General features: G+C 40.5%; 1 protein-coding gene across 13 annotated transcripts in view; it reads right to left on the reverse strand.

Moving 5' to 3' along the window:
* Nucleotides 1-474: 474 nt before the first annotated feature.
* The window catches only part of CHL1 (cell adhesion molecule L1 like), a 137957-nt gene continuing 124888 nt past the window's right edge, over nucleotides 475-13543 (reverse strand). For 6 of the 13 annotated variants that reach the window (XM_032698836.1, XM_032698840.1, XM_032698842.1 and 3 more), the window contains 4 exons: nucleotides 9098-9259; nucleotides 8299-8439; nucleotides 7426-7498; nucleotides 475-5551 (listed from right to left, as the gene is read on the reverse strand). In XM_032698836.1, coding sequence (XP_032554727.1) covers nucleotides 5335-5551; nucleotides 7426-7498; nucleotides 8299-8439; nucleotides 9098-9259 — 593 coding nt within the window. In that variant the 3' untranslated portion in view covers nucleotides 475-5334. Of the gene's footprint in view, nucleotides 5552-6707; nucleotides 6712-7425; nucleotides 7499-8298; nucleotides 8440-9097; nucleotides 9260-13543 lie in introns of all 13 variants that reach the window. The other 7 variants (XM_032698843.1, XM_032698844.1, XM_032698847.1 and 4 more) reach the window with 6 other exon arrangements.

The following is a 13543-nucleotide window of genomic DNA, read 5'->3' on the forward strand; positions in this document are numbered from 1 at the left end:
TTTTGTCCTCTATTTCATGGCTAAGTGGATTTTAATCTGGATAATGTTATTTTTGTGGATATTTCACATGTCCCTCAGCTTAGATCTCTGTGTGCTGGAAAGTTCTGTGCTCTTAACAGAGTAGATAAAGGCTGTAAGAGATGCTGACAGTGTATGGGGTGACAGTTTGATCCAGGAGATGATCAGACCATGGAATTAATGAGGCATTTCAATTTGGGGTGTTTGCAGATCAGGTTCATCCTGCCTTGGTGTTGTATCCACATGGTTGTTGGTCCGTGGTGCCCAGCAGTCCCAGCGAAAGCCAAGGGCAGCTCAGCCATGGTGTGAAGCAAAAAAACCCCCCCTCACACCACAATAGAGGGCTGTGGGTGACAAATAAAGCAGATTCCCAGCAAATAAATGCTCTCAGGTGAAAAAAACCCAAAAATACTCCAAACCAAAACAAAAGAGAAACTTGCTGATTACAACTAAGGCTTTTGAAGATTACATCAAGTCAAACTTTTATTAGCAAAGTTGTATTTCATGTAAAATGAAAATATCTTTTCGAACCATACGTGCACACCTGCGTGGTACAAACAGCAACTACAGATACAACACGTTCCTCTAAACTTTAAACAATGCACACAAACATTTAGCTCCGAAAAAGTAACGTCCGGACGGTGACACCACATTTGCTTTGATCTTTTTTCCTCGTGAAATTACAAAGTATCTCGTGTAAAGAATAATAACAGCAACAACAACAATAATAATAATAATAATAAAAAACCGAAACACAGACAGTGTGCTTTGGCTCAAACCCACCGGGGGGGTTCCTGCCTGAAACCAGAACAAATCAGTGCAGATCACTTGAGATTGGACAGGAGAGATCCAGAGCTGCCATGTAAACATGTCCTGGTGCTCCAACACGGTTTGTGCATTTATATTTTGAAGCCCTAAACACTGACAGAGGTGCAGCCGAGGGCTCGATCCACGGGCAAACCAAGGAAATTCTCTGGGAAGAATTTCCTTCCTTTAGGTCTGTTTTTTGAAGGCAAGTAAAATAACCTAATTGCACCTCTCATCTGCAAAATAATGACTGTAAAAAGGAGGAGGAGGAGGTTTCCTTTCAGAAGCTCGAGGATCAGTGAAGGTTATCCTAACTTTTGTTTACAAAATGTGGATTTATCGTTTAAAAAAAACCCCACCTTTTTATACAGAAAGATTGTGCTGGTTCTTATTTTCACCTCAAAAATAATATGGGCCTGAAAACTTTTATTAAAACCTCTCATGCACTGGATTGACCCACTCAGTCAATGGAATTACTTACCAGGAAAAGAGCTGCTCATTAAAATTTGTGTAACATGAACAAATATCAATCATCAAATGATATTCCAGTTAGATCCATTTAAGATGCGAGTTACAAAGAAGGTTTTTTATACATGAACACACAATTTTATCCAGAGGGGGAAAGTCATTTTCAGATTTGATTCCTAATTCTGCTCTTCCTAAAGGTCCAGCCCAGCGGGGCTTTGATGCCAGTCCTGGAGTGTTTTCCTGCTGAACTGCAGAGAATGGAAGATTTCTGGAGATTGGATCCCCAAATTTTGCCAGAGAAGGAAGCTGGGGCCATTCCTACAAGTTCTTGATTGTGTGATTACATTATATATGCATAAATATATATATTAATTAAAGAAAAAATAGTTCTGGGATTACAGTCCACACCAAACCAACATTATGCTGCTCTGTGAATCCAAACAGTTCACTTGGGAGAAAGGACAGAGAGTTTTTTCCCATGATTTAGGAAGAGCTGATTTTATTTGTTTCATCTCATGCACAGTTAAAACTATACAACTTTTTGGGACACATCCATCCCTCTCTTCTTTCCAGAGACTGCTTAAACCCACAAACCTGGATGAGTGGGGCCAGGGAAATGCCTCCTCCTCTCTGGTTGGAATCACATGATTTAGACTTAGCTATCAAATCTGAAAGTGTCATTTCCCCTCTCACACTTGGACTGAGGCAAAAGGAAATGGTGGATCACAACCAAACAGAGCCAGACCCCAGCCATGGCACGGGATAATGAATGATTCCCAATCCAGCTCCGTCTGCTCCCACGGCTGGACTCCCTCCTCCCAGCAGCCAGGCTGACATTCCCTGCCAGGTACTAATTAATGAGATCACCACAGATTGCCATCAGCTAATTTTAATAAACACTCCTCTCCAGAGGGGGGAAAAAAAAAAAGCAACAAAGGATTCAGTGACTTAATTTAGGATTTCAGAGCACCGTGGGATTTTTGGGGCTTGTCCTATGCAGGGCCAGGAGTTGGACTTCGGTGACCTTATGGGTCCTTTCCAGCTCAGGGTATTCCATGTTTCTGTGATGTGCAGTAAAGCTGGTGATGCTTTTTGTTGAGCTACATGGCCACACTTTCTCTCAGCTGTAACATCTAGGAAAAAAATCTCAGCCCAACTCCTTACAATGACAAAAAACTTCTCGGGAACATCTCGCCTTGCTCTGTTAATTTATTTTCAAAAGCAAATCTCTAAAACACCATCGGTGCCCTGCACTTCCCAGGGCACATTGGTTGAGCTGTACCTTTCCAGCAGAAAATAAAAGCCCAGTGAGGGGGGAAACCAGGGAAAAAAATGATTGGGGAAAACAGCTCAGGTGAGGGAGATTTCCTGAGAGTTTGAGCCATTTGTTTAATATTCATGGGGCATGTTCCTCAATAGCCTGCGTTCCCTGCACAGGTTCCACTGCAACATCTTTTCCTCACTGTTGGATTTTTAGGCCCTGAGGCATCGTGAAACACCACCACTAAGATTTAAGGATCTGAATTAAAATTTTAATAGGAAAAGCAGCACATCACAGGGACATCATAAACACCTCTCAGCGGCAACAGAGCGAGTGGGAGCACAGGGGATTCGTGTTCATTATTCCATAATTTGACACTCACTAATACAATCTGAAGTTTGTGTCTGTTTAACAGAGGTGTTTGCTGAGAGGAGGAGTCTGGTTTGTCTGCAGTGACCCCAAGCACAAGGAAATGGAAGAGCAAACACAGCTCATCCCCAGCCCAGAGGGCTCAGGGAGGATTTAGGGGAGCCCACCCCAATTTTATTCCCTAATTTTGTTCCTGTTTAGAAGACTCTTGATCAGTGCAGATGATTCCTACAGGAAATACCTTAAAAACAGCCTGAAGCTTGCAGCAAAGATTGTCACAAGCCTAATCAGTTCTTAGATTTTATCTGGTTTGGGCTGCAGCAGACACGAGTCAGCAGATAAAGATGCTGCTGGGAAACGTCTCTGTTGCTGAGATGCCAATTTTCACATGTCTCCAATTGTGCACTCCCTTCTTTTGAAAAGGAAGATTTGTTGTTTGGGCTTTTTTACCAAAATGAAAACCACTTAGGAATTTTTCCATGTTTGGATTGAGTGAAATGCAGAAAATAAAAATTCATAAATTACAAAAAGTGAATGATTTGGGTCACTGATGTAGCGTGGGGTGATTTTTGATTCAGGGCAGGTTTCCACTCATCATTTTATGCTCACATACAGAGCCTCAGTGGGGGTTTGGGGCTGGCTGGTTGGGGGTTGTTTTTTCCAAACAGAGGTTACGTGAAAGGCTCTTAAAAGCTAAAATTAAACAACAAAAAAAGCACAGATATGCAGAAGCACCGAGCACCAAAGGCTTCCAGAAATTACCAAGCTCTGAGGAGCAGCCCCAGCCTAAGGGGAGCTGAGTGTGATCCACAGCCTTTCCACTGGGAACAACCTGCATTTCTGTGGGCAACTAACTGGGCTTAATTGGAGCCCTTACTGGAAACTCAGAACCACGGGAGGAATTCTTGCTTCTTCGCTTTCCTCCACTGAAATCATGGAGCCCATGAAGGAGCCATTGGGGAGATTTGCCTAATTAGCATCACAATGCAAAATAGCTTTTAGGATCTATTCCTCCTGCAGTCACTGTTTACAAACATTCTAATGGCAGTGACAGTCCTTCCTAAGCCCAAGAAGAAATGAAGCCACATCGATACTCTACTCAAATTAGCAGATTCAAAAGTACAAATGCTATTAAAGAGATTCAGGAGATTTCAATACAAAAAGACCAAGAAAATGTGCTGTACAGCTTTGCTGAGTTAGTGTTGGGGAGGCAAAGGAAAGAATTTAAACCAGCATTCAGTCAACAAAATATTAACAGAAACTCTACCATAATATTTTCTCTTTGCTTTTGCTTCTGTTTATTTAACAGTGAATAGCTTGAAAATAAATGATCTCTCAAAAGTCAGGTAGCTCTAGTTTAGATGATACTGGAAAAGTGTGAGAGTGGGATGACTGGAATACACAAAACTCCTTCTGAAAACTAGTTTTGCTGGTCCAAACTCATATTGAGAAGCAATTCTATTCATTCCTACACAGCTATACAGACCCATGCTAGCAACATGTCTCATTTAAAATAAAACCAGGCTGATCTTTACTTGTGTCAATATTAATATCATATGTACAACGCCTCCAGGAAATGTTTGCTAGCTCACAAATATACAGATATGAGACAGACAACAAGTATTTTGCTTAGAAATGCAGCTTGCAGAGACTGGGGAAAACAAATTAAAACACTTTTGAGTGATGGGATGGGAACCCTGTTTTGCCTTGCCACAGGAAAGATGCTGCAGCTTAACTTATTTAAGGAAATAGTGCCAGCTACTGGGCAGCAGCTACATCCACATTTTACTGTGGATAAAGCTGCATCTCTAAGTATTGGTAATTGAAGTCAGCTGTAACCACTAAAATAATTTTTAGAGTATCATACACAAAGGAGTTTAACTCTTTAGGAAAAATTATACAATATATAGAATATATTTCTCCGGTATTTTAAATTAGCATTTTTCTCAGTAGGGTCATTGTGCCACTTTGCAGAGTAACCTGCTATTTTGATTTGATTTTCTTGGTTTATAACTCCTAGGTTATAACCAAGGCCATGACACATGTGGGAATTCTACACGTAAATGTACGTACAAAGTGACAACAGCCATACAGGAAAAAATTATCTGTACAGAGAAACATATTCCAAACCTAGGAAACACATGGAGTAGCATTTAAGGATACAGATATAACACCGAGAAATTCTGGGTTGGTCAGACTAACACATTTTGTATAGCAAATAATCCTTCGTTTTTGTTTTACTTAGAAGAAAACACGTAGAAATTAAGATAGAAAATCATCTTTTAGTGGCAGTGACTCATTTTTTATATTACCTGGGTGTCAGGTTGGTCCTGACCAGCTCAACTGGCAACCTGTGGAGTGCTGATCGAGATAAATATCACAATTAAACACCAACCATCCCTGCCAATATTTCAGGCATGGAGAGGAAAAGTTGCCGTAGAACTCCCAGTGCTTTCCACTGATCCTTTTTCCTTAGATCCAGAATAAGCTCCAATAAATGAACCATCTTCATTGAACATCCCATGCTCCCCTTCTCCATAATCTACCAGACTATCAGCACTTTCAGTGGCTTTAATGTCCCCGTTAAGTGACTGGAGGCTGCCTTTCAGCGGCTTTTCATCGCTGTCACTACAAAACAAAGAGATGCCTTTCCAAAAATCCCGCTTTGCATTGCAAAAAAAGCCCCCAAAAAACCCAAAAAACCTTGCTCTTTCTATTGGGAAAGAAAAGCAGCAGGAGGGAAGAGCGAGGGAGGAATGTCTGGTGGGTGGTGACATGGATGATGTGACCCCGTGAGTCCTGCTCTGCTGCTCCTCACACAGGTGGGTGCCACCAACCTGAACTCCCCCACGAGGGATTTGATCATTGTTCAACAAATTAATTGGTTAAAAAGGCAAATATTGATGAAAACTACCCACGTGTTTAATCTTTTGCCCCTTTTTGCCTTGGGCACGCAGGAGAACGGACAGAAAGGGAAGGAGAAAGAAAAGGAAATGCTGGAAAGGATCTGGGGGGTCTGTTCCAGCAATCAGGGCTGATGTCAAGTCTTGGGCACCTTACAGAGGGACATTTTCAGTTTACAAAACAATGGGCAATATTCAGGGCCTAATTATTTAATTTTCCTTCAGAGCTGGGTGGGTGAATTGATGAGGCATCAGCTGGAGGTTTTATCTCACTGCCTTGGGAGCATCTGTTTGAGTTTAGGTACTAATAAAACTGTTTTCCCCTCTTTTTTCTGCTGTTATTTTATCTTTAACTGGTGGACTTTCTCTCTGCTAAAGAGGAGGAACAGGGAAAAACAAAAGCAGGATCAGTGGCTGGTTCTGCTCCCGTGCAGCCCATGTTCAATGAAAATTCCACGAAAAAGACAAAACCATCATCAAAATTCAGGGAAAAAAGGGGAATTCCACTGGCCATTTCTCCTCAGAACCAGAGCAGCCTGATTTCCCCGACTGAACACAACATTTGGGGGGATTGGGAACATAGATTAAAAGATTACATTAAAAAAAACCTCAATCAGGCCTCTGAATTAGGTACATAATTACTCAGTTACAGCCCTTGCTGATGCCAACTCAGTGTCAAAGCTTTGGCAATGTTATCCAAGGAAGGACAGAAAAATTAATCTGAACTTCACTTCTTCAGGATAGACTCAATATGTGTGCAACCAACACATAAAAATATTTGCTGCTTTTCTGCACGTGGCATTTCTACTGATAAAAAAGGCGAGTTTGGATTTCAGGGGGAAAGGAGGGGGTCAGAGTTATTAACCTCAGGACTTTCTTACCTTTCTAAATATTTGTCCCATTAGAAAGCATTAAAAATTAAATAAAGATGAAATTATGCAGAAAAAAAAAGCCCCTATTCCAGTACAAATAATGTAGTATATATAAGTGGGATTTCAACAGCAATTTTATGCCCTTAAGGCCAGAGACATCACTTCTCCAGTATGGTTCTTATAATGATGCATTTTCCTTCACACCACAATTACATATTACTTTAAGTTTTAGGTTTTTTAAAGCAGCCAAAGTGGTTATTTCAATTCTGCTACAGAGACTTCTGTAGGTTTGTTTGTTTTTTTTATATTTTTTACCATATTTCGAACTTTACCTTATTTTATTCCACAAAATGAGCATTCCACATATTACAGATTCGGGCCTGACTGGGATTGAAACCCACTGAAGACATAGAATTAATTCTATTACTTCAGTGGGCAGCAGGAACCCAAATTATCATATATATTTACATTATTCATACAATGCTTATTAAAAAAAAAAGTGAAAAATAACCACCATAATCAACATTTCCTTATATCCCAGCTTGGAACTGAAGTATAGTGGATATACCTTTATATTCCTACTCTTATCCACTCCTATGAGGTTTGCTTTGAAAATGAAAAACAGCATTAATTGCATGCTAGAAAAATGTCCCAAACAATGATGGCATTTGGAAAACAAACAAAACCCCCACAAACACAAATGCTTGGGAAAGCAGGTCCTATTTACCTATATTCCCCAAAGATTTCATCTTTTATTGATTGAGCTTCGGGATCTGGATGCAAATCTTCTTTTTCTTTCACTGTGCAAATAAAATAAAGGACAGATCTGTGGGTTGTGTTCCCACGTGGACTTTTCTTTTCCCAGATGAACTGGGAAAACCTCCTGTCATCACCCACAGCCTGACCTGGAGCTGGCTGGACACACAATAATTTGGGGCTATTCCCTAATTTTTTAAAAGCTAGCAAGTGTTTTTAGGATCCTGGAATGGTTTGGGTTGGAAGGGACCTTAAAGGTCATCCATTCCCATTCCCTGCCATGGGCAAGGACACCTTCCACTAGCCCAGGTTGCTCCAAGCCCTGTCCAACCTGGCATTGAATGTTTTCCAGAGCTGGGGAATCTACCACCTCTCTGGGCAACCAGATTTACAGTGCAATACTTAGAATTAAGCCCTTACTAATTTCTTTAAAAATTAGAGTATTACTTTTAACAAAATATTCTCTTTTTAGCGCAACAGTCACTTTTTTTTAAGTTTGGCTTCCTGTGGAAGTTCTATCAGTGTGTCAAGCAGCAGTTATCAGGTGGGAAGTGAGCAGGGAGCCCTGCCAACAAGGAACTTTGGCTGGATTAAATGCTGGAAGATTCACTGAAGATTCAATCAAAGGCCTTGGCCAACTCTCTGACCAGCACACAGCACTGTCTCACCCAGAGAGCACAGTTTCACTTGTATTCATTAAAATCCCTTCTGTGGATATTTATCAAAAGCTACAAATCCTAATTGGATGTTTGTGCTCGAGGCTTTGCTGCCCCCAGAGAGAAAAGGCTGAAGGATGTTTGTTATTAACATGTGAAAACAGTGAAAGGACAATAAATCCATTTACCTGAATATTTTCCTCCTTTATTTCTCCTGACAAAGCAAATGGTGAGCAGCAGCAGGGTGAGCAGAGCTATGGCACACATCAGTCCAATGAACCACCCCTGGGTGGAAATCCCATCATAAATTCCAGCATAGGCTTGGGGAAATGGATGAGGAGCAAAAAGGAAGAAAATTAATCGGAGGAAAAGGGCATCACCCTGTGATAACATAAATACATCACATGCTCTGGGCTGGATCCTAATTGAACCAGTCTATCACTACTTATGGTGTTCTACTTAAATGCAAGGCAGAAACACATCCAGAGCGTGGCATTTTTGGATTTAAGGGGAACACAGAGTGTACAAGGCACAACACAGACATTTCAGAAAGGTAGCTCTGAGAGAGCAGTTGACTCACAGGATTAACACCACATAACAAAGCTGAGCAGAGAGTTGTTAAGCCTCTCATGCAAGAGCAGTTTTGCGAAAGAGAGAGAGTTAAAAGTGCCCCCAGTGCATGCAAATCACCAGACTGGCCACTTCAAATGGATTTATATCACAGCACTACCCTTTCGAAATCCCACAGGAGGGAAAGCTGCTTTGGAAAGGTCTGGGATTGTTCCAGTGCATCAGGTAATGCCCAGGAATCAGCAGAGAACCTCAGATGTGTTTGTGCTCCCGTGGGATTCAACTGCGAGGGCCAACTCACAAATCACAGGGGAAAATGATGATTTTGGAAGACTTTCACTGCACGAACATCAGATGGAACCTCAACATGGAGTCACGTTCAGAATGTTTATCACCTGGAAGGGTTTCATGGCTCACCTCTCCCCCTTGTCTCAATTACATCTTCAAAAATGCTATTGTTATCAACCCAGTTCTTAGTCACTAGTCGAACTGTGTACTCAGTGCCAGGCTCAAGTGCCTCAATGGGGTGAAACTTTTGGGTGGGTTTGACTGCATCAGAAATCCTGCCGGTCCCTTTACCTACGGAATGTACACAGTCAGGTCACACTGGTTAATGGGAGTCATCCAACAAAAGGCCTGTGAAATGCACACTCACAAACAAGGCAAAGAACACACAGATAGGACACACACAAGGATTTTTAACCTTTGTCATCAGGCAATTTGATTTCTCAAAGTAAAAAAAAAAAAAAAAAAAAAGACAAAACAAAACAAAACATTCCTCCTGCTTGATTTTTTAATATTCCATCAGATGAAATAAAAGAGCTGAGTGAAGTAATCCTGATGTTTATGGAGGGGTTGGTACATCTCCCAGGATGAAAGTTAATATTGATGGGGGATTATGGATCTGCTTTAACTAATGCATGCTTAAAAAATTACAACTTGCAAACGGGCTCGCTGTGTAAAGATAATCTGGGGTTTGATGCTTCTCCCATTGAACTGAGCTCAGCAGGGAAGCACAGACAGCTTGTTATCTGGATATGGATTCTTATATGTCTCACAGAAAGAAATAACATTGGGATTTGTACTCATTTCTCTCCTGACAGTAGTTTTCCATGTCCTTTCAAACTCCGCAATGCCTCGTTTCAATAGAGCTGGAATTTGCTTTTAAATTTATATTTAAGCACTTAAATGTTCCTGATGAGTTTGATTAAGAGATGGGAAGTTCCAGTAGCTTTGGTTCTAGATACTTGCAAAACACCTCCTGTAACCTCTGTCTGCATTCAGACTGGGGGTATCAAATAAGCTTTTCCAAACCAGCATTTGTGGAGAGCAGAAAAAAAGGACATAATGCCTGAACAGGAACAGCCTGTTGACAGCAGCCAGTTCAGAACTGTGGGTGACATGGAGGGATCTCTTTAGTCATCAGCATGGGAGTGTCTCTGTCCTCGATGGCAGGAGAGAGACTGGGGGGCTGCATTTGATTAAAATAACTCTTTAATTGTTCTCGGTTGCCCAGTTTGCCTGTTTTATCCAAAGTGGTCTAAACTAAAGGTGGAGCACACAGTATAATTTGAAAACTGCTCTGCCAACTAGCAGTGGCAGTAAAACAATGTTCATTAATACTTCAACTAGTGAACAAGCAAAGCAAGAAGCTGCTGGAGATTAAGGCTGAGTTGACAGCTGAAGGGAGAAAAAACCAAAAAGATTAAGACAAATCCAAGCACAGTCAAAGCAGCAGTTCAAGATAAGTTTTCCAAGGCAACTCTACATGTATTACAATAAGCAGATAAATTAGTAGCCCACTGGGACCCAGAGAGAACACATCCAGCTGAAATGCTGCTGATACTGAAGCATAGCTCATTAGCATAAATTAATCCATCTATCGGTAATTTTTTGCTAAATGAAGTATGTGAAATCCAGCTATAATTTTTAATCAAACTGCAAATTAGGCAACAGGATACCACAGGTATATTTTAATTACACGCTCTAAAATCAAGGCATCAGAAAAATGTATTTAATGGAAATATTACCCACAAAGTAGCATGAATGAACATGAACCTTCAACCCAGTGTCTATTAAATACCATAAAACACTTGTTTATGACATGATAACCACATGATCCAATGTGTACACAACACCAGCAAGCATTTATCCTGAATTCCTGGGAAGCTAAAGCTGGAGCTCACTGGCAGCCCACAGCTGTGGTTTGTTGTGCATACTCTTAAAGCAGCTTAACTAGGCCCTGTCTCCCACCTATTTATGTCCAGCTTGTGCCAACCTCTTCTTTTTGAATGATCAGCTCTTTGTAGAAGCAGAAATGGGAGCTGATATGGCTGGGAAATACTCCTTTTTCTGCCCAGTTCTTGCTCAGCTGTATCAGATCCTCCAGCTGTGCCACTGCCCTGGCACATGGAGCAGCACAGGGCTGGGAGGAACATTCTGGGATGAGGTTAGAGCCCAACCTGAGCTGGGACTGGGGATTTGCCAATGGATCTCCAGCCTATTTACCATCACCTATCCCAAAACACTGACTTTTCCTTTAAAATTCAGTACGGGTGTCCAGTGATGAGTGATTATGAGGTTTCTTTCCATGCCATTTCTTATGTTCTGTGTTACACACTCGATATTGGACCCACAGAGGAGAAAGCCTGGCTAATTGGGGCTGGAATAGAAAAAGCAGTGTGGGATCCTGAAAAATAAAAGCAAAGATACACAGACAAGGAAAATCTCCTCGTCCTGAAAGGCCAGAGAGCTGCAGGAATGAGCTTCAGAAAATTGAAAGCAGTTGGGTGAGGTTTTTAATCTCCAGTAAGGGAGAAGGAACATTAGTAATAAAGGCATATCACCAGCACTTTTCATCTTCCCCCACTATTTATCAGCCATACCATGGGACTTGCATGAACATTAAGCACTGAACTGCAATTTTACAATATTCCTGCCGGGCTCCAAGATTTATGAGAACAACCCAACACCCATTTTTTATAGAAGCTTATGGTATAAAGGGAAAAACAATAGAAACCACCCCCAAAGACTTCAGAGAGTGCTAGTTCTCCAAAAGTTAGCACATCTGTTATAAAACAGACTTAGATAAAAAAAAACTGGCAGTCTAATAGCTAAATACTAATTGTGGGGCAGCATCTTCATTTATAACCATACCTGTCTAAATACATCTGGAAAGTTGAACTTTCATTAATTTTCCCCTGCTGTCTGGCTGTTAAAAGTGTATAAATATGCATCCCAAGCATCCTTCATCTCCTGGGCTTTTTTAGTGCAGGAAGTAATTCATGCTAAATTGGGATTATTTTAATCTGTAGAGATTAGTGAGCCTGTTGTACACCAAGTCTACCGAGAAGAATTTCGAGGTGAGACAGTGAGCAAGAAATTTTCACCCAAATTTCACTGGATTCTCTTGATTATGAGCAAAAAGGGTTTGCTGGTAACAGCACCAGTGGTTACACGTGGCTGAGGTTTTGTGTTATTCCTTTTCCCTGTGCCTGTGGCAAAAGAGAACTAAAACCCCATTTGTTACAAACAGTTACTCTGGTCCTGAAGGAAAGTAGGAACCTCTGGCTAAGATTTTCAAAAAGCCTTTAGAAGGTACGTGCCCATTGCCATGGAAAGGTAATAAAACCGGTGAGCCTCTATTTCTTGGCTCTTCTGGAAAATAAAGCTACATTTGGAAGGTTTCCTCTGACTGAATTTTTCATTAATGTTTGAATTTCTGGACACACAGTGATAATTCTCCACATGTAGTACATGTTCAGTAATCCTTGAGAAACACTGGTAACAAGATGAAAAGCAACTTCGATATATTAAATTATTTTTCTTCGCTTATGCAAACACATTATTTTGTGTTATGTTTCTGAGGGAAATGGACATTTTCAAGGGTAAATTAATTCGTTTGTAGGTCATTTGAGAACTAATGTTTGTAAATGTAAAATTAGAGAGAAATCTCATTTTGTTAAAACACTACACTTCTGTGGAATGAAACTAAGATGGAGCCACAAAAATTAAAAAACTTTAGTTTGCAGTATAATGCAAATATCCTTTTGCCCAGAATCTTCATGATTGTCCACAGTATTTTATCAACAGATGATAAAGATATTAGGTTGCCTATCAGGGTTTCACAGCTGAGTTATTGTGGCCATGTTTTAGATCTGTCATAGGAAAAGGGCCTTTTATGAAGAAACAGAGATGTGAGCATGGGATGATCCTGAAGTACCCTTCCTACCTAAATGATTCTCTGCTTCTACCCATTTATCTAGACAGAGAATTATATTTATTTAATTGATGTGAACTTTTTTTACTAAATTCAGCCATTCCTGCCACTGCAAACTCATCACTGGGAAATAGTTTCCACATAAAACACAGGCTGGAAAAATTATAATGGAGAGCAAAGCAATTTTCCCTGCACAGCCTTGTTTTCAGTGGTGCTACAGTCCTACTCATATATGTACATATTTTAAAAAAAAGAGATGGGTTTTTATTTCTGATTCCAGATGACAGTAACAGAGGTAACTCCAAATAAATGAAGTCAATAGCAGATGAAGTATATCAATGATAAAATGTGAATGAAAGCAGAGCTTCCACCTCAACATCTGCACTTTCCTGTCAGAATGTATTGTGAAATTCTGAAATACCCCTGGCAAAGGCTGTATTATAGCAGAGGAAGTTATTCAAAGCCTTAAAATGAACAAGGAGAGCTTTATGGTTTTATTATTAAACTGGAACATAGTGGATATAGAATCCCTGAATCAAACCCCAAAGTGCTCCATCACAGAGTTTCATTTCAGAGGGCACCACATTTTATATCTGTCATTTATGGGGGTCATTTTGAATGATAAACTTTGACTTCTGAAATCA

This window comes from Chiroxiphia lanceolata, chromosome 11 (genome assembly GCF_009829145.1).
Source record: "Chiroxiphia lanceolata isolate bChiLan1 chromosome 11, bChiLan1.pri, whole genome shotgun sequence".
NCBI lineage: Eukaryota > Metazoa > Chordata > Aves > Passeriformes > Pipridae > Chiroxiphia > Chiroxiphia lanceolata.